Source organism: Morchella importuna, assembly GCF_003444635.1.
Source record: "Morchella importuna strain M04M26 chromosome Unknown Morimp01GS024, whole genome shotgun sequence".
Lineage (NCBI taxonomy): Eukaryota > Fungi > Ascomycota > Pezizomycetes > Pezizales > Morchellaceae > Morchella > Morchella importuna.
The window spans coordinates 471618-491964 of record NW_025763421.1 but is presented as its reverse complement, the minus strand read 5'-3'; the positions used below and the strand labels follow the sequence as shown (position 1 = coordinate 491964).

Here is a 20347-nt window from a genome sequence, read left to right as displayed (position 1 = left end):
AGAGCAGAGAAAAAATATGCTGTCATTTCTCGTAAAACAAGATGTAAAAGAAAAAACAATGTTTGTCAGACTCATCCGGTGTTTTACTTGCCCTGATCAATTAAAAGAAACCCCTCAACGAATTTATGAGTACAAGTCATCATCTTCACCACCTGCGCCAAACCCGGCACCACCAGAGCCACCAGTGGCCGCACCCTCGCCCTCACTTGGGAAGCGGAAAGTATTCATACCACCTGACTGCTTCATGCTTTGAGCAAACGCCTCGTAACGCCTGACCTCAACATCACTGACGGAACGTCTGGCAGCACCCATTGCCTCCTCGAAATGAGCCTTGGTAAGCTCTGGGACAGGGTCTTCGAGCTCAATATCATCCATCTCAGTATCTCCAGCATTGTCCTTCTCCTTGCTGGCCTCAATTTCGGCAGCAATGGCCTGCTTGATGGCCAATTTGACCGCACGCTGGGTAACGAAACCCAAATCGGCACCAGAGAATCCGTGCTGTAGAGCGTTAGTATCATACTATAAATTCAAAAAAACACGGGGATCATTACAGTCTTTGAGGCAATGTAGTTCAAGTCGACATCAGGGGCAACAGGCGTGTTCTTAAGCTGGGCCTTGAGGATAGACACTCTGGAAGCCTCATCTGGAAGAGGAACATAGACCAAAGTGTCAAGACGACCTGGACGGCACAAGGCAGCATCCAACTAAAATCTGTTAGAATTGCCTTATAGATAAAACAAAAACGTGGCTGAAAGGGCTTTTACCTGTTCGGGACGATTGGTGGCACCAATAACGAAAACGTTCTTCTTCACACCCATACCATCCAACTCAGTCAACAACATGTTTACGACACGGTCACTGGCACCACCGGCATCACCCATGGATCCACCACGGCTCTTGGCAATGGAGTCCAACTCGTCCAAGAATACGACACAAGGAGCTGCGGCACGAGCCTTGTCGAAGATGTCTCGAATGTTGCTCTCAGATTCACCGAACCACATGGACAACAACTCAGGTCCCTTGACGGAAATAAAGTTGGCAGCGCACTCATTGGCGACGGCCTTAGCCAACAAGGTCTTACCAGTACCGGGAGGACCATAGAAGAGGACACCGCGGGACGGTGACATTCCGAATTTGAGGAACTTGTCGGGATGCTCCACAGGATACTGTACCGACTCGATGAGCTCGGCCTTGACACCCTCGAGACCACCAATGTCGTCCCAGCGAACGTTGGGAACTTCGACAACGGCAACCTCGCGTAGGGCTGAGGGGTTGCTGACACCGAGCGCAAAACGGAAGTTCTCCATAGTAACACCAAGTGAGTCTAGAACCTCGGCATCGATGGTGTCCTCATCCAAATCGATCAAGTCCATCTTTTCACGAATCTGCTGCATTGCTGCCTCTGAACAAAGCGACGCAACATCAGAACCAACATAACCGTGGGTTTCTGATGCAATTTGTTCCAAATCGACACCCTCAGCAAGCTTCATGTTCTTTGTGTGAATTTGCAAGATCTCAAGACGACCGGTTGGGTCGGGAATACCGATGTCAACCTCACGATCGAAACGTCCAAAACGACGAAGAGCAGGGTCAATTGAGTTAGGTCGGTTGGTAGCAGCCATGACAACGATGTTGCTACGAGCCTTCATACCATCCATCAAGGTAAGAAGCTGGGAGACAACTCTTCGTTCGACCTCACCGTTGGTCTTTTCACGCTTGGGGGCAATAGAATCGATTTCATCAATGAAGATGATGGAGGGGGAGTTCTTCTCTGCTTCTTCGAAGGCTTTCCTAAGATTTGACTCTGACTCTCCGGCCATCTTGCTCATAATCTCGGGACCGTTGATAAGGAAAAAGAAGCTTCCGGTTTCATTGGCAACAGCACGGGCCATTAGAGTTTTACCAGTACCAGGAGGTCCATACTAATAAAACTGTTAGTAAAGGTACTTTAGAAAAGATCGACTTGGGAAATTACCAGAAGAATACCACGTGGAGGCTTGATACCGATGCTCTTGAAGAGCTGTGGATGTCTCAGCGGCAGCTCAACCAACTCTCTAATCTGTGCCATCTGCTTTCGGCAACCACCGATATCATCGTATCCAACCTCATTTAGATTACCCTCCTCATCCTCACGGTTTAGAGGCTCTCCTTCACAGTGGATAACTGTGTCTTGAGCAACGATACCATAGTCTGGAGGATCAAGCTCAACAACCTTGAACTCTACCATTCGCATACCGCCTCGAACTGTGAAGAGATCGCCCATTCGCACAGGTCGGTAGGCTTCAAGGAAATAGGGCTTAAGATAAACGTCAAAGAGAGAACCCGTAAGCCCCTCAACAGTGTCTGCAATGGGAAGAACAGCAATGCGTTTCGCCTGCGAGAAAATGTTAGACAGTTTAGTAGATTTATTCCTCGGGTAAAACTTACGTATTTAATGTCGGGACAGGGATGAACTGTGATGACATCTCCTCTATAGGTTTGTTAGCATCTTTCCAACATCCTGAACTTGATTCAACTTACAGCCTGACGCGCAAGTTATTTCGGACTACACGGTTAACTCTTGCAGATCCATCATCGAGATCATCGTCGGCCAAAACAATTAAGACTGTGTCTTTTCTCTTCTTTCCCTTCACAAGGACAGTGTCACCACGGAAGAGTTGTAACGTCTCCATGGTGTTGTTTGATAAGGCGATGATACCTACATGACGGTTATCCATTAGCGGTAATCCCACCGATAACGATGCGGGGCAACGAACTGTTATCATCGTTTACAGCGTCGGTAACAATCAAGCTATTTGGCTTCTTCTTTTTCTTCAGGATGGCGGTGGCAACATCATCGGCCTTATTTCCACAAATTAGTATACAAGAGCTGGAGTTGGAACCTCTCATCAACCGAGGTGAACAGGCGGGTTCTTACATCTTTTGGTGGAGCACCGGATGAGTCCCTGAAGCGCAAGTGAGCAGTTAGTAGATGGTTCTATGAATGAATGCTGATGAAGTTTACTGCAAGACGCAATATGAAGGGAATACGATGATGGATGGACATACCCCAAGTTGACCTTCTTCTTCTTATCTTCGTGATCCGTCATCTTGGATTCTTTTTAGGTGGAATAAATGTACTTTTCTGTAGATGGATGAAATAAAGAAGACAAGGAGAGAATGATGGGTATGTAGATGTGATGATGGATAGAAGAAGGGTTGGGGGAGGAGAGGTTGAAGAAGTAAGAGAGGTGCTGGGGGAGGTGTTGAGGGAGGCGGATTTAGACTGGGAGCTTCGTTACCTCAGCCAGCCAAGAAGAACCCCGCCGAACTTCATCGACGAATAGCATGTAACAAACCTGTCCCTACATCAACTCAACCTGGCTATCTGGTTTTATTCACACGAAATTGGTTTAATTCCCATCACTGATTTGTATCCGCGATAAAGACTGGCTCTTGGGCCTCAAGTCATTCTAGAATGCTCATAGCTCTCGTTGTTTACAACACGCTCCCGCCACAATGCGGCTCTGAGATGTGGCTTTGCCCCACTTTCCGAATTGGTTGCCTAACTCAATATCTGTCCTTACAGAATTTATGACTCTAAAGTGAGAAAAAGGCGTTGGATTACCAAATTATACGTCTGGAAGCTTCTATCTCGCTGAAGGCAAAAAGTGTTTCGTAGGTATCTATCAATAATGATGGGGTAGGACGGACATGCCATGATGATAGTATTTCAATTCCCCATAGCCCTGGTAAATGGATTCGATTCTAATTCTGCCGGTACATAGCTTTGGCCAATCAAACGAGGTGGCAATAGAAAAGGATTTGCAAGGGACCTCTGGACATGCATGACAAAAAAATGCAAGCCCACAATTGTTTGCCACTACATGAACCGGCCAGCATTACAAACTCGAGCCGGGTCCTTCCAGAAAAAGCTCCCCCCCTAATGCTACAAGCACCCTAGCTAGATACCATGCCCGAGTTTTACCCTATCGAAAGCCCGGTGCATACACATGTGCGTATTCAAACTTCTCTGTCCAAATTTCAGAGGTTATGCACGCAGGCTGTCCGAATATGATATTTACCAGCCGGATGCAATTCAGCGGGTTATCGAATATTTCAAGATATCAAGTCGAGAATATTATAGCTCAATCTTAGGCAAGTTAGATAATCATTCCTACATACACATACGCTAAATTAACACCTTGAGGTGGATGAGACTGCAAATATATCATATCATTGAGATCATATTTTTATGAAATATCATTATTTTACCAGCTAGACCGGCAACCTAAATTTATTCTAACGGTTAATCAAACGCCAATTTTAAAATAAATAGACGCCTTAATCCCGTAAGCCATTGAACGTGTTCTATTGCAATAGAGGATGGTTTTCGAATAGACCAGGTTCCCGTAAGCATACCGCGATTGATGTAGATTCCTAAAAATCTAATGGGTGCCTAATACAAATTGGGTATCGCAAAGCCATTTTTTTGGGACTATTTCTCATGCTAGCAAGATGTCCTCCCTATTGCAACGGATAGAAAATGAATAGTGTTCATGAAGTAAATAGGAAAGCCCCCCCCTCCCTCTTGGGGGGGGGGGGGGTTCTATAAGAAACACATAGACACCCTTTTCTATTCATTAGAACACCAAAATTCGATCTATCCGGCGATAGAACGCCCGCTATAGCTTACGGGAAGGCGTCCAATATCACTTCTTTCCCTTTAGGTTATAGCCGAATACCTATAGACACATGTAACGCTTTTTTTATTATCACTGAAGATAAAGAACTTAGGATGAACTCATCGAGTGATTTTCCATGATTCGATGCTATGATAAGGACTGCAGCTAACCTTCACAACAACCACAGGTGTAGAAAGCCTCTAGTATTATAAACCTTTGTATATGTTGACTACGAATCCTATTAATCCAATGTTCAGGACCCGAGAAAAGCCATGCGCAAACGTACGTACAAGTATATTATTAGTCATATTTTGCATTATGAGTATTTGGGGTTGTTTGACCCGGACAAAAGATTTACGATATTATTTCCCACTATTAGTCCTATTCATCCTTTCCAACCACTACGATTAAACCTGTCGAGTACATATTGTTTGATATTTCGCACATCTCTGCCAAAAGCACCAAAAAGACTAAAATTCGAGCTACCAGGCTGCGAAACTTGAAACACTATAGTGATGTGGCTCAATTTAAGCTGAATATTCAAAGCAACTTTTTTAAATTGAGCAATGTATACATGTGTGTTGTTCAGCTAGATGCGCGCTCATTTGTTGAAATTTGAGCATGATTTCGCTCGACAACTCCCATAATAAAAACGTTAATTAACCCCTCCACAGCTGCACGAGATGCTCAATAATAGTATCATGATATCCCTAAGTATCATCTTTAACAACCTGAGCTCTGAGATTAGTTGCAGGGAATCCAAAGCTTGGTAGAGTACCCTGCTCCTCCATCAACTTGATAGGTTTCTTGGTTGGGGCCTGTCTAGCTTTCTCTCTTCTGAGTTCAGCCTTCTTCGCCGATGCCCTGGCTTTCTTTAATTTCTCGGCAGCTTCACGCCACCTACTTTCCTGTCCCACGTCTGAATGCAGACGGCGAGAACGATGTCTTTCACTGCACTCCTTCCTCGCTCGCTTGCTTGTCGTCGGAGCAGGTGGAGGAAGCACAGGACCCGAAACCTGAGTGCGTTCCATGAAGTATGAAATACTGAGCTGGTATTCCATTTTTGTAGTCGTCTTGGGGCCTATTCACAATTTAGAGATTGATCCACGAGTTAAATAGATGTTTTAACCTACCTCCCATCGGTTGGTGTTTTGAAGATTGAGGGACTGCCATTGCGGGTGAGGATGGTGAGTAGAAGACGGAGTCCAATACGCTCTTTTAAATACAAACCCCCGGCCATGTACGTGTTATTTCTCGACCAGAGTATCTGTTCAAAGTTAATGCAGACAGCTAGGCAGCTTTCGGGGCCGGATGTGCCAACACGTATAACACTGCGATATATCGACACCTCTCAATATACAGTCATTCGAAGAGGCCAGTGAAAAAACTTAAAACGATGGTATTTTCCGTATTGCATATTGAGGTCAAGTTAATTATCCTGTTGAAGGGAGTGTTCTAATGTAGGGAGGATTGTTGCGGGAGCAGGAAGAAATTTCGTGAAAGTACATGTAAGTACATGTATGTAATATATATGTGCCCATCGATTCCAGTTTGACTCACTTATACAGGTACACCGCCTCCAACTGGCCATGGGCGTGAGAGTTATTGTTTTGCAGTCTTTGTTATCTGTTATTAGGGCTTGTCCTGATAATGCGTGTTTATTTACAACGTCTGTGTTCACTATAAAAGGAACTTGTTCTACTCCTGCTTCTCATCGATCATACAATACGATTCTCTTTAGTCTCTCACAAAACTGCACTCTGAATAACAAGAATAGGTACATACAAGTCGGTATGTAAGTACTTGAAGCATCCCATGCTCTCTCCTGACCCTTGATTATGTAGCTCTTCCCCAAGAGTGATTGAAATGACCTTCCTAATCGACGTTAATAGCTCCATCCTAGCCCTTCCCCTCTACAAATAGACCAGTTTTTATGTCAATACAACCCTACAACTCCCTCTGTACCAAACCAGCTCTTTTTTTGGTTTGTATAGCTAATTACGGAACGATAGTCCCTAGCCCTAGACTAAAGCATGACCACCTCCCATGTACAGAATCAATTATGTACAAAAAAAAAGATAAAAAAGAAAGGAATCCCCAATATATATGGGGGGGGGGGGGGAATAAGAGTGGAGTTTGAAAGAATAGAACCTAAAAGAACACAAGAAGGAAGGTGAAAGGGAGGACAAGATGCTCCCGTTTTTATTTCAATGTCACAGCTACTGATTTACTACCCACAGAAGGTGGCTAGAGGCGCAATTAAGCTTGTCCCGGAGGTTTCGGCAGGCCCTAAAAAACAAATCAGCAAAATCTTCCTCACCCAGTCCCAAGGATATCTAAACGGGGCACTCACCTCTGTAAAGATCTTACTCAAACTCGTCTTCATCTGCTCGGCCGCCTCCCTTTCCATATTCTTCTGCTCCCTCATCATCTCATCCTTATGCTCCGCAATATGTTTCTGCGTCTCCTCATACATCTGCTGACCCCTCTCCCTCGCCAGATCCATGAACGTCTTCTCCTCATCCTCCTTTCTCTTCTTCGGCGGGGCCATCCCCAGCGCACCCATCAAGACCTCCCCTAGCGACCCCTTCTTCTGCGCCCTCTCCTTCTCAACCCTCTTCTTCAACTCTGCCCGTGCTAGCGCTTCTCTCCTCGCAAACTCCGTCGCCACGTCCTTGTCGCCAAAGTCCTCAATGACCGGGCGCACATCGCTGATGCCCATAGCCGCAATATACTCCAAGAACGGGATCAGCTTGACCAGCTCCTTATCGTTCGGATCGCCCGTCCACGGCTTCATTTTGATCGTGTTGTTTGGATTCATCGCCCACGCATCCGGGTTCGTCTCTAGCATGATAACCTTCGACAGGTCCCTATTCAGGTAATTCAGGTCCTTGATATACTTGCCATCCTTGTACCTCGTATGCGACCTAAAGAGCGGATACATGATGTACCCAGGGTACTGATCCATTTTCTGTATGACGGGCGCCGCAATCTGGTCATGCTGGTTCGCAAACACCACAATCTCATAGTAATTAAACAGATAGGCCAAAAAGTAGTCCAACCCTGGGCGCTTCGCAATGCGCCATCCATGCTCGCGGTCCCACGCACTATGCACACACAAGTCCTCAAGCGCAATGACGAGCGTGTACGGGCGCGAGTAGTCTGGGTGCGGGTCGGGGAGCAGCTTCTCGAACGGCGGCTCGTTATAGAAGTCGAGCACGTTCTGGACTCGCGCCTTTATGCGCGCAATGAACGCGGACGCCGTCCAGCCATTGGGGACGGTGGCGGGGTCGTAGATTGTTTTCTCGAACTCGGAGAGGTCCTGGCCGAGGTAGATTGTGCCGCCGACGAGGGCGGCGAGGAAGGAGGCGAAGACGAGGCGGGCGAGGCGCTCACGCTTTCGGTCGGTGGACGAGACGTAGGAGGGCTTGGGGAAGGGTTCGTCGCCTTTTCCGCCACCAGTGCTGGTCTTTTTCGCGAATGGGTCTTCAGACGGGGTGGGTTCTGCATCGGGAGTTGGGATGCTGGAGGGGGAGGAGGAGGAGGAGGAGGCGGCAGCCTCGCCCTGGGAGAGTGGTGGGGCATTGGCCTCTGTGGGGATGATGGGTTCGGCGTCGGCGGGGTCTACGTCCTTGCTTGGGTCGCCGCCAGTGTATGGTCTTCGTTTCTTGAGGGCATATGTTCTTGACTGCTGCTGTTGTTGCAGGGCACCCAGGAGCAGTGGGCTGTTCCTAGGAAGAATGGCAGGGCACCTCCGGGGGACAGTGGCCATTGACTGCCTTGACGCCAGCAGGGAGCGGGTGAGAGCTCTGGCGAGCATGTTTAACTGCTGTGGATAGGAGTGAGGGGGTGGTGGTTGTGGGGGGGGGGGGGGGTTGTAATATGCAGATATGCAGCAGTGGGGTAGATTCTAGAGATTGTAGTTAGATATCGATATCTAGGATCTGCTGGTGCTAATATTTGGTTGAGGTAATTGGGGGGGTGGTGATCTTGGTTCTGTTTTTTTTTTTGGCAGCAGGGATTGATAGGACGTCAGTTACCTAGGTTGGATGTTCTGCTGCTTAAAGTAGAGTATATAGAGTACTGTATGTAGTGCTATGTATGTATGTGAACGATCACTCAGTACTCGTCACAGCTCTTCTCTGCACTGAATTGCTCTCTCTCTCTCTCTCTCTCCCTCTCGATCTTTCTCTCCCTCTTTCTCTTCCGTAGCAGCACTTGTTGCCACTTGAAGGTGGGAGATTTGCAGATTTTCATTTCGCGGCTCTTTTTTCCCTTGACAGTTGAGAGTCAGAGTGGGGCAGAGCAGCCGAGGGAACAGAGGGACAGACAGACAGGTCTTGGCGACTTTCCCACTTTTGAAGGTTGCAGAAAAATTCACACCTGATTGATATCTTCGATAAGATCACGGATTATCTGGAGCAGAGCAGAGCAGAGCAGAGCAGAGCAGAGGTTGGCGGTTTTACATGTATCTATGTAAATATTACCTAGATGTAGGTGTAGATGTAGATGTAGATGTAGATACTGAATCTCCTCGGGCTGGAATACCTACATGTACTCTGATGCTTCAATGGATCTCGCATCTGCTCAATTGGAGGTATCATAGTTACATATCTATCACTCTGCCTGGTTTGCACTCACTCAGCACAGGATCACTGGTCTACAATGCTCACCCACTTCTATACATCGCCCCACCACACCTGCATGCAATTGTAAACCCACCTCTTCCTCCCCCCACCAATTGCCTTCTCTCAACCCATACACACACACAAAAACCCTCCACAACCCCCATGGCCTCCTACCTCCTCCTCCGCGCCCACCACGCCCTCATGTCCGCCCTCACCCCCGACACCGCCCCCGCCGCCCCCGCCCCGCGCCGCACCATCCGCATCGGCTCCCGCAAGTCCAAGCTCGCGCTCATCCAGACCGAGCTAGTGCGGAGCCTGCTCGTCGCCGCGCACCCGCACCTCGACTTTGAGATCGTGTCCATGACCACCACAGGCGACAACAACCAGACCAAGCCCCTGCACTCGTTCGGCGCAAAGGCGCTCTGGACACATGAGCTGGAAGAGCTCCTGCTGGACGGGAGGGTGGATATGATTGTGCATTCCCTCAAAGGTTCCCATCTTCCTCTTCCTCTTCCCCTCCCCCGCAGACAGCAGACAGCAGCTAACACACCACCACACAGACATGCCCACGCAGCTCCCCCTCCACTGCACCATCGGCGCCATCCTCCCACGCGAAGACCCCCGCGACGCCCTCGTCATGAAAGCCTCCTCCCCGCACACAACACTCGCCTCCCTCCCCGCGGGCTCCACAATCGGCACCTCCTCCGTGCGCCGCAGCGCCCAACTCGCCCGTAGCCACCCGCACCTCACCTTCCAAGACGTGCGCGGCAACGTCGGCACCCGTCTCGCCAAGCTCGACGACCCCTCGTCGCCCTACGCCGCGCTCATTCTCGCGAGCGCGGGGCTGATCCGGCTGGGGCTGTCGGATCGGATCACCGCGCCGCTGGAGAGCCCGGTGCTGCTGCATGCGGTGGGGCAGGGGGCGCTGGGGGTTGAGGTGCGGGAGGGGGATCAGGAGGTGGATGTGCTGCTGGCGCCGCTGAGGGATGTGAAGACGGCGTTGGCGTGTCGTGCGGAGAGGAGTCTGATGAGGACGTTGGAGGGGGGGTGTTCGGTGCCTATTGGGGTGGAGACGGCGTGGGAGGGGGGGGTGTTGAAGATGAAGGGTATTGTGGTGAGTCTCGATGGGGCAGAGGCTGTTGATTTTGATGGTGAGATGGAGGTTACGGAGGAGGAGGAGGCCGAGGAGATGGGGAGGGTTGTGGCGAGGGGGCTGGTAGAGAAGGGCGCGGAGGAGATATTGAAGAAGATTAATCTGAATAGGGAGATTGTGGATGCGTAGAGGGGGAGGAAGTGGTTTGTAGATAGTAAGGGAATAAAAAAAGTCAATCTTCACTTTCGGTAAATACAATCTTCACTTCGGTTTTCGTCTTTGTCTTTCTGGCGTTTGTGGTGCGATTTCTTTGTAGCTAAAAAACTCAATCCAATCATTGACCTCTCCGACCTCTCCGACCTCTCCATAACCATAAACTCTACTAGTCACATAATAGAAAGCAAAGACATACAAGCATGAGTGATAGACAACCCATAAAGAACCACCGAGTAAGGCCCGAGCGTGGGGCGAGCCACAATACATGATGGACGGATCATTGACCCTCTAGGTGGGTGGGTATGTCTCAGAGGTGAGACTTGGCCGTGCATGGACTACTACTCTGGACGATACTGAGACAAGCATTTCTATCTACTAAATGAATCTTTCGAGAGTGAGCGGTATTGGATATGACTACCACTAAAGCTCGATATATTATCTCAGCTCGACCTATCACCTCCCAACCCCACTCACTGCCCCCATACAGTACAGCACACCCCCCCCCCCCCTCTTACAACGGCTTCAAACTAAACGTCCTCCCCCCCACCTCCGCCACCTCCTCCAACTTGGTCCCCAACTTGACCACCGAGAAGCCGACCATCCGCGGGTCCATCTTCAGCGTGCGGCGGATCTCGTTCTGCGTGATGCTGTTTGCGTCGAAGCGCATGACAAAGTACTGACCGTGCGTGTGCGTGCTCTGGTGCTTGTGGGTCTTCTTGGGCAGCAGGAGGCGCTCCCAGTTGGTGTAGCCGCGGACGACGCCGCCGTTGCGCAGGACGAGGGTGCCGGCGGATTTGGCGATGCTGCGGGCCCGGGGGGGGGGGGGGATTAGTTGGGTGGAAGGGTGGGAGGGAGAGGGAGAGGGAGAGGGGGGGGGGTACTCTTTGACTTCTTGGAGGGATTGGCCGCGGACCTTAGAGGGAGGAGGAGGGTTAGCTGGGTTTGATTTTCCACCCGTCATGTCGTGCAATTGGGAGCTGGGGCGGGGACGGGGACTTACGACGGCGATCAATTCGTACAGCATTGTGACAATATAAAGAATAGAGAGAGTAGATAGAGGGAGTAGAAAAAGAGGTTGCAGACTGACGCGTGAGGCTCAAAATTCTTTTGCGCTGCTTCGCCGTGGTGGTTTTCTTTTTTTACCGGGTTGTCCCCACACACGTGATCCGCGGGGTCACAGACGTTGAAGGATTCCTCCTCAGAACCTCAACGGCCGCGAACGAGGATGGATGCTAGTTATCTACTGGATGATGATTCCAATTGAACCCATTCTTGACCGCTGTAGGATAACGAGAGATTGATGTCTCTATTCCCCGAGGAAGAAAATATAATAAAAAAAACCCCTGACAAAAGACTCCGGCCTCCTGGACCGTAACCGTAACCGTAACCGTTATCCTGCTTGACCTCGCTTATCATCCAGCACGTGACCCGCCCCAACGTCCGTCCCCCAGCCCTGCCCGTCTGCCCGCCCGCACGCATTCTCTCCCCAACCTGACATTTCCATTTCCATTTCCCTTCCTCTCCACATCTCGCGCCCTTTAGAATTGCTTCCACCCCCCAGCGCAGCACCAGCACCTAATAATACCTAATAACCACAGCACCGCAATGGCCTCCCTCGCACGCACACTCTCCCTCCGCGCCTTCTGGGCCCTCACCCGGTCCACGCTCCCCGCGCCTCCCCCCCGCGCAACCCGCGCCTTCTCCGCGTCCGCCCGTGTCTACGGTATGTCCCCCCCTCACACCCACCTCCCAGCCCACGCTACAGACTTCAATTAATACATGTAGCTAACCCACCGCAGTCACAAAGTTCACCAAGGACCACGAATGGGTGACCCACGACCCCTCCGTCTCCAACATCGGTACCCCCCCCCCTCTCCCCCCTCCAACCACACCTACTAACCCCCCCCCCCCCAGCCACGATCGGCATCACAACCTACGCCGCCAACGCCCTCGGCGACGTCGTCTTCGTTGAGCTCCCCGACGCCGGCACCGACGTCAGCGCCGGCGACGCCTTCGGCGCCGTCGAGAGCGTCAAGAGCGCATCCGACATCATGTCGCCCGTCAGCGGCGAGGTCGTGGAGGCCAACGTTGCGCTGAAGGATAAGCCTGCTTTAATCAACCGCAGCCCTGAGGACGAGGGGTGGATTGTCAAGGTCAAGGTTGGCGAGGGGCGGGAGGCCGAGTTTGATGAGCTGCTGGGGAGGGAGGAGTATGAGGCTTTTGTGAAGGGGGAGGAGCATTGAGTGTAGCTTTCTCTCTCTGTGTGTGTGCAAAGGGGGGGGGGGGGCCGCGGGGGGGGGGGGGGGGGGTGTGGGTGTAGAAAATTGAAAAGTATTGATAGATGGGTAGTGAGCTGGCTGACTGGCTGGCTGGTTGGTTGTGTCCGCTGTGATGTTCAAAGCCGTGAAGTGATAGATAGCTGTGAATAGCAATAACACAATACAGCAGCCCAGCAGACACCCCACCGCAACCCAGAACCTCCAAAGCATTACCACGAATGAACACAAACTTCTAAGCCCAATTACCATCTCCAAACCCCATCCCCAAACCACACCAAAACAAACCCACCCCACCCCAAAAAGTCACCAAACAATCATTGACCCCCACCCCCTGTCCCCCCAGCCACTCTCCTGGTGCCCAGTGCTACGCCGCATCTTGGGATCTACACCTCGTATTCAAGGCAGCCATTGCTACCACAACCATACATGAAATACTACTTACGATATATAGGCCAAGGAATCATGAGCGAGTGAGTGAGTGTCAGGGTTGGGGTTAACTACTTGTGCCATTTACCCATGCTAAGATCAGGCAGATATCCAGCACTCTCATAAACCACCTTTACCTCTCTATATCTTTGCACCTCTACACCTTCACCCGCTGGCTACATATAGTCATTCTTTTGCGCTCAACCACCACCACTGCTGCTAACTCAAGCTTAAGCTTAAGCTCCCCTTCAGCTATCTACCAGATCACGAAACAACTGTAAAAAAAACCACTAAACAACATTACTACACCACCAGAAAAATACCACCAAATCACCATCAAGATCAAACTCATATATTTCATAACCATCAGAACATTTGGATTATACTAATACAGTCATTTTCACCATCCATATTACACCCGTTCCCCGGGCCACTATCTTCCCTTCGTCTCAAAACACCCACACATACACACCCATACACACAATAGTGCGCCCTCACCACCACAAATAACCCATTAAGCTCGCCTACCCCTACCCACCCCCACCTTCCTCATCCCCTCCGCCCCCACTCGCACCCAAAAACACAAAAAGGACACCCAACGCCATTAATCCCACCCTCCACATCCACCTCCCATCCCACCCCACCCCACGCCATGCAAACCCTACACCGTCCACCGGCCCTCATCAATCTCGCTGCCATCACCGCCGTACCCAATCACGTCTCTGTCGTCGTCCAGCAGCCGGCCGTACTCCAGCATGAGGCGGTACATGTATATTTCAATGTCCTGCTTCCGGAGGACCGTGGCAGCCCAGTCGCGAGCCTGGTTCGCCAGCTTCTTGCCCTCAATATCGTGGCCAGGGACGTATAGTGCGCTGGTGGAGTTGCGGTCTCCGGGTGTGCCGAGGCCGATGAAGTATGTCAACAGGGTGTAGAGGTCTGTGCGAGTGATTAGCCATGATTCACCAATGGGGGAAGGTTAGGTAGGGGGCATACCATCAAAGCGGTTATCCATCGGCGCGAAATGCAACCACGCAAAGAGGCGGCTATCATGCCACTCCCTGAAGATGGTAGACTTAATGCCCATACTCCTACTCTTCAAGAACGCGTGCCACCTCCCCGAGAACGAGTGTCCGTCCACGTCCACCAGATACTTATACGTAAACTGGTCCGTCATCGTCGTCTGGCTGACGGGCGACAAGTACTGCTTCAGCCATCCGCAGTTATCGTCCGGCACGCACCACTTCATATCCGGGAACCCCACGTCCGTGTGTTTCTCCGCAAACTCACTGGGATGGAAAGCGCCGCGGACCTCCGTATAGTTCTTCCCCGTGTCCGACGCCCAGCGCAAGATATCGTACGTGTCCTGGGTTTCCTCGAGCTCCGTGGCATTTGTCATAAGGACGAGACGATGGCGGTGGAGGCGGCGCCAGGAGTCTTTGACCTGGACACCGCCGGAGGTGATGCCGCGCCAAAACATCATTGTGGCCTTGTCCTCCCAGGCGACGTCCTTCTTGTCCGAGTACTGGTAGCGCTCGTCTTTGCGGTAGTACATGTTTGCGGGGAAGAGGATGTCGTTGTTGACATTGACCTTGCACTCGCCAAAGATGGGGACGAGCTTCTTTGTGGCAATGACGGACGACGCCGAGAACATGAAGCCGTGGAGCTGGCTGATTGACGGTCCGACAGTGCACAGATCGCTCGACGTGTTGAAGTTCGACACAATCCCGCCGGTGTGTGGGAGCTTGTACTTTGCCTCTGCTTCCTCGGGGGACATAGTCTCCGAGCGGGCATATGAGTCTGGCGGGCAAGCCGGTTTCACTAGGTCCATGTACGGCTTCCCGGGGGCCTTGAACCAGTCTGCGATCGGCAGCGTCTCCTTGAACACCAAATTCCTGGGCGTAAACTCATTCTTCGGGTTCTCGGGCATGCTTCGGGTCTCCTCCTCTTTCTTAAGATGCTCTTGGAGCTTCTCCCACTCCACAATGACTCGCGGCTGATCTAGTCGGTTCATCGCGATCTCCATGTCGGGCAGCTCATGGGCAAAGACGTCGAGCATATCCTTCATTGTCTCAGCGCGCCAGTTGTCCTTGCTGGTGAGAATCCTCGTCTTCCCTTCCTTAATTGCGAGGCCGGCAATGCCGCTGGGGCCCGACTCTTCGGCGAGCATACCGTGGACGAGGAGGCGGAGTTCGGCGGGGGGGATAGACCAGAAGGGACGCAGGTCGTCGTTGATCTGGTCGAAGTCATCGAGGTGGTATATTCCGCGGTCGCGCGCAAACTTGTACCACTGCTCTGGTGTCAGCTTTTAGGTTTCCGGGAGAGAAAGCTTAGAGTAAATAATACTTTATCGAATCCCGGGGGTGGATGTCGCCCGTATCTTTCTCTGTACGTCTTTACAGCCTCCGCAAAGTTCGTTGACCGTGACGACTCGTACGCGCGGAACCTCTCCGCGGCCTCACGCATGAGGCCTACAATCGGGTGTTTATCGACCGTCTCGGAGGAGTGATCAAAGTCCAAGTCATCCAACGGCGTAATCTTGAAGAGCTATCAATCATTGAGCACCACCATCAGCTACCGCCGTTTTTCTCACAATCAGGCTCTTCCGGGCTACATACGTCACTCTGCACATTCTCATTCTCATAGCTAGGCTGTCCGCCCAGTACCTCGGGGACATGTAGCTTCTCAATCCTTATGCCAAAGTCGGTTCCGGTAATGAGCGCCAGGTTCGTCAGGAGGATTATTGCGCCAAACACCCCTAGCACTATGAATGCGCGTTGTCGCGAGCCCTCGCGTTGTTGCTCCATCATCATCATTTCTCCCTTGTGGTTACACGAGTTTGGGGGGGGGGGGGGGGGCAATTCTGCCTGTGTGTATTTACTCTTCGGTGAGAGAGGCCGAGATAGGTAGGTGGGTGTACTGGTAGGGAGCCTCCCAAAAAAAGTGCTAAGAGGAAGAAAAAAAAAATAACAGCAGTAAAATAAATAATAATCAAGTAAGAAAGCGAGGGTAGGTTTCTGTAAGAGAAACGAAGGAGAAAAACCGCACAGCGAAGCGACGATACCTGCCAGCGTCCTTCTTCTGTCAAGGCATGGGTGGAGAGGTAGCAGGAAGAGGACAGGTTCAGGGGAAAGGTGAGGTAAAGTAGGTAAGGATGGGATTTGAGAAAAGGGGATTTCGCTGCTGAGCTCGGACCTGTGGGCTGGTTGGGGCCATTTGGTTGGATTGGAAGAAGAAAACGTGCAGCCAATCAGCGGGGATCGTTACAGTGTCTCGGTGGCTCCTTTGAGTATCAAGCCGTCACCAAGGGATCGGTCGTGACCGGCCGGCCTGTCTGTCTAGCTAGCTTGTCTGTCTGTACTCTAAACCTGCCTAGAGTGCGTGCTGTAGCCTGTATGTAAGTGCTGGTTATTATGTATGTTTCAGATTATGAGGTGTCCGGGTATGTTCATAAAAACTTTAGATAAGAGACAAGAAAATAGAGTACTGTATGGCATGCTCTGCAAACCTGGGTTGTGATTTAGACGATGTTGGGCTATCGCGGCATGTTCTAGCGTCTTCGCAACCTTCAGTACTACTTTCCAGGTCAACGGCGAACCCGCTGAACTCAATGGAGTGCGCATTTATTGGTCAATCAAAACTAGATCTGCAAAAGGACCCTCACACAAGCATAAGTAAAAGTGTCAAAACGAGTCTGTTTCAATGGTGAGATTATACACAATGAATGTGTCTCTACGATCCACCGTACCCCTATACTCATAATAAAATAGGAAATACAATATAAGCCATGCCATGCAGGATAAATCGCAGTAGACAATGAATAAATACATGTACCAAATAAGGAAAGCTGTGCGTGAAGAAAAACGGGAATGCCCAATTTCATAGAATTCACTGAAGTCCAGTGCACATCTTACACACGATTTCAAGATTTCAATCAATTGCACCGGCGACAGAATGGAGGAATTGTTTACCCTGCTCTCCCCTGCTAGCCTCGGTCAGGTCCTAGATCCCAGTCAGCGCTTTTTTTTGTCGTCGTCAGACAAGGTTAGGGTTATCACACACATACAGGCAGTTACCCGGCCACACAAGGGTTCCTGGGCTAGACCTGTCTGGAACAAGTGACTCCATAGAATGGCACTTGCTGCGGTCTTAGTCTTACTCACCCCACCAAGGAAGGAAATACCCCACCACCATTACCACCACTAAAGAACTGACCTTCAAAAAAACAACTTCAACGCTCACCTAATACATAGATCTTGGTAGTAGCAGTACCAGTGCATCCACTACACCACCCACACCTACTACAAACACGCCTATAATATAACCTCGCCTTTAAACTTAACACCCTTAACCTTCCGTCCAGATGGTAGACCCGACACCCCCCTCAGGATCCGCAGCGACACCCCCGCCGGCCCCACCAGCTCCCAAGGCCACCCCAAAGGCTGCTCTTAAATTAGCTAAGGAACCTAAGGCCCCTAAGCCTGTCAAAGACCAGAAAACTGCTGCTCCGACAGCAGCAGCAGCGGCAGGAGATGGTAAAAGGGAGCTGACCCTAAGGAACTCAAAGAAAAGAAGAAAGCCGAAAAGGCCGCCCGCCGTGCGGAAACTAAAGGCACCAGTGGTGCACCACCCTCCGCCCAGGCCGGTCATAAACCCAAAGAAGCCTCAGCAGGCAATAAAGGTGGTGCCAAAGTCACAGTGCAGCAGCCAGCAACCAGCAGCGGTGGCATCGTAAAGACAATCTATGTCACAAGCGGTGGCAGTGGAAACCAACCGGTCAAGACGGTAGCGAAGGAGGTAGAGGTTATTGTCGAACCGGCAAAGGACCGAGGGCTCGTCGGGTTGCTCAAGGACCTGTCAGTGGAGCAGAATGAGAAGAAGAAGGGGCCAGTGTTCGGGTTGGGGCATGCCCATGTGGATGTGCACCCTGCAATCCTGACACTAGGCATGCAGATCAACCAATATGTTCTTTCGGGGAGTACTGCGAGATGTATTGGGTTTCTGTTAGCTATGAAACGTGTATGAATCCCCTCGGTCTTTAACTCTAGCCAGAATCATAACAAATCACTCGCCCCACTAATCAACGTACTAACCACCCCCCGCAGGTAATCCAAGACTACGAGACGCCCCCCGCATCTTCACTCTCACGTCACCTCCCAGGACACTATCTCTCACATCAGATTGCTTACCTTCTGTCGGCACGCCCCATGTCCACGGCAATGGGTAACACCATCCGCTGGCTGAAGCAGGAAATCTCTACTCTCCCTCCTGATCAGACTCAGGAGGCTTCCAAGAAGCATCTGGTAGAACGTATTGAAAATTTCATCCGCGAGAAACTGACAGTCGCCGATGACATGATCGTTAAGACTACCGTCGATAAGTACATCCGCACCGGTGACACCATCCTCACCTACGGAAAGTCCCAAGTTGTTGAGCGGGCTCTCCTCGAGGCCCATCGCCAGGGCAGGATCTTCAGCGTCATCGTTGTTGACAACCGGCCGCTCCTCGAAGGCAAGAACCTCCTCCAAGGTATCGCCGAGGCTGGAATCCGCTGTGAATACGTCCATCTCTACGGTCTCGAACACAGCATCCCATCCGCCACACGCGTGCTCCTCGGTGCCCACGCCATCATGGCTGATGGAGCTCTCTATTCTCGTAGCGGTACCGCCATTGTCGCTACTACCGCGCGGGAATTTGGCATCCCTGTCGTTGTCTGCTGTGAAAGCATAAAGTTTAGTGATAAGATCAATCTCGACGGGATCGTGTCCAACGAGCTTGGTATTTCCCCCTCTGAAAAGTATCTGATGGGTACTGATGGCTAACTTACAAAGGCGACCCCGAGCTGCTCGTTAACATGAGTGACACAAAGGCCCGTGAGATGGGCCCCCTGCAGGGCTGGAAAGAGATCAACAATATGAGGATTGAAAGCTTCAGGTACGATGTCACGCCGAGCGACTGCATCAAGGCGGTCGTCTGCGAGCATGGATGCGTGGCACCGAAGAGCGTGGCGAGCGTGCTCAGGAGCAGTATGGCGGCTGCTGCTGCAGGGTCGGCGGCGTAGGTAATGGTGCTTGCTGGGTATGCACATGTTTGTTTTCCGTTTTTTTCTTGCTCGAACTTTTTCTATTAGCATTGCTCTTATCAACGGGATTTTTTTAAAAAAGTTTTCCTACTTAGGACTTTCTTTGTTTTTCATCAATATTTCTTTCTTTCTTTCTTTCGAGGATCTGGTGGGGTGGGGTGTAGAGTAGAAAGAATGTAAATGGAGGGGGGCCTAATAGCTGTTTGCTTACCTCTAAAGCTGCCCACGTATTTTATTATTAGTTTACTTTGAATAATAACACTCAAAGTGATGAATTAACGGATTGATAAAGATAAGAGGAGAGTCAATGATCGTGGTGGAGTGTGTTTTGTAGTGAACGAGTGATAGTACATGATTACCCGGTCCTGTGCTTTTGTGAAATGGATTACGTAGTGAGCTAGGAGAACAGGAAACGTAACTGCTACGCAAAGAAGAGAGGTAAAGCAAAGCCACAGTGATAATATAGTCATCGTATTCTTCGGTATCACCCATCGTTCCTCATAGCAGCCCATTAACAAAACACGGATTGTGGTTAGTTATAGTGAAAGGAAGGCAATATATGTATGGCCAGCGTCTGGGATGAAAACTTGGGTTGGGCTTGTCACAGATACGGTGGAAAAAGAAGATGAATATTTATTTTTAAAAGTGTTTCCTAGACAACTTATCTTCCCAGAATTCATTATAATTTTGCAATGCTCTTCTCTATCGGGGGCGGGGTGAGTCGTTGCCATATCACTAACGCTTTTGAACAGTGACTCGTGTTTTATCATCTATAGAATTGATCAGGAGAGGGAAGAGCACACAGTGCCCTCTCCTCGGCCCTTGTAAGATGGGTTAATAGTGTAACAACAGGATGCAAGAGAAAATATGTAATGACTTGAATCTCGTGACTGCGCCGCCCACATCTCTCCGCCTATCTCTAATATAGAAATTAATGCGCCTGGAAGAACATGGATTAAACA

General features: G+C 50.5%; 8 protein-coding genes across 8 annotated transcripts; 3 read left to right on the top strand and 5 right to left on the bottom strand.

The window, feature by feature from the left end:
• Positions 1-123: 123 nt before the first annotated feature.
• LAJ45_07558 (uncharacterized protein) lies at positions 124-3089 on the bottom strand (the record flags this gene model as incomplete). The annotated part of the gene is made up of 9 exons (XM_046117115.1): positions 124-498; positions 552-704; positions 765-1922; positions 1976-2374; positions 2428-2470; positions 2521-2698; positions 2757-2841; positions 2918-2945; positions 3049-3089. The coding sequence occupies 9 exons, from the start codon at positions 3087-3089 to the stop codon at positions 124-126; spliced, it is 2460 nt and encodes an 819-aa protein (XP_045969760.1).
• A 2285-nt stretch (positions 3090-5374) lies between these two features.
• LAJ45_07557 (uncharacterized protein) lies at positions 5375-5725 on the bottom strand (the record flags this gene model as incomplete). Its single annotated transcript, XM_046117114.1, has 1 exon — positions 5375-5725. The coding sequence occupies one exon, from the start codon at positions 5723-5725 to the stop codon at positions 5375-5377; it is 351 nt and encodes a 116-aa protein (XP_045969759.1).
• A 1198-nt stretch (positions 5726-6923) lies between these two features.
• LAJ45_07556 (uncharacterized protein) lies at positions 6924-8484 on the bottom strand (the record flags this gene model as incomplete). The annotated part of the gene is made up of 2 exons (XM_046117113.1): positions 6924-6953; positions 7018-8484. The coding sequence occupies 2 exons, from the start codon at positions 8482-8484 to the stop codon at positions 6924-6926; spliced, it is 1497 nt and encodes a 498-aa protein (XP_045969758.1).
• Positions 8485-9454: 970 nt separating this feature from the next.
• Positions 9455-10574, top strand: LAJ45_07555 (uncharacterized protein; the record flags this gene model as incomplete). The annotated part of the gene is made up of 2 exons (XM_046117112.1): positions 9455-9782; positions 9853-10574. 2 exons carry the CDS (start codon positions 9455-9457, stop codon positions 10572-10574), a joined length of 1050 nt encoding a protein of 349 aa, XP_045969757.1.
• A 538-nt stretch (positions 10575-11112) lies between these two features.
• On the bottom strand, positions 11113-11625 carry LAJ45_07554 (uncharacterized protein; the record flags this gene model as incomplete). Its single annotated transcript, XM_046117111.1, has 3 exons — positions 11113-11404; positions 11483-11514; positions 11602-11625. 3 exons carry the CDS (start codon positions 11623-11625, stop codon positions 11113-11115), a joined length of 348 nt encoding a protein of 115 aa, XP_045969756.1.
• Positions 11626-12206: 581 nt separating this feature from the next.
• Positions 12207-12844, top strand: LAJ45_07553 (uncharacterized protein; the record flags this gene model as incomplete). Its single annotated transcript, XM_046117110.1, has 3 exons — positions 12207-12324; positions 12401-12460; positions 12516-12844. 3 exons carry the CDS (start codon positions 12207-12209, stop codon positions 12842-12844), a joined length of 507 nt encoding a protein of 168 aa, XP_045969755.1.
• Positions 12845-13967: 1123 nt separating this feature from the next.
• On the bottom strand, positions 13968-16119 carry LAJ45_07552 (uncharacterized protein; the record flags this gene model as incomplete). The annotated part of the gene is made up of 4 exons (XM_046117109.1): positions 13968-14242; positions 14300-15593; positions 15650-15850; positions 15922-16119. 4 exons carry the CDS (start codon positions 16117-16119, stop codon positions 13968-13970), a joined length of 1968 nt encoding a protein of 655 aa, XP_045969754.1.
• Positions 16120-17666: 1547 nt separating this feature from the next.
• On the top strand, positions 17667-19364 carry LAJ45_07551 (uncharacterized protein; the record flags this gene model as incomplete). The annotated part of the gene is made up of 4 exons (XM_046117108.1): positions 17667-17838; positions 17916-18322; positions 18409-19081; positions 19135-19364. 4 exons carry the CDS (start codon positions 17667-17669, stop codon positions 19362-19364), a joined length of 1482 nt encoding a protein of 493 aa, XP_045969753.1.
• Between the last annotated feature and the right edge of the window lie 983 nt (positions 19365-20347).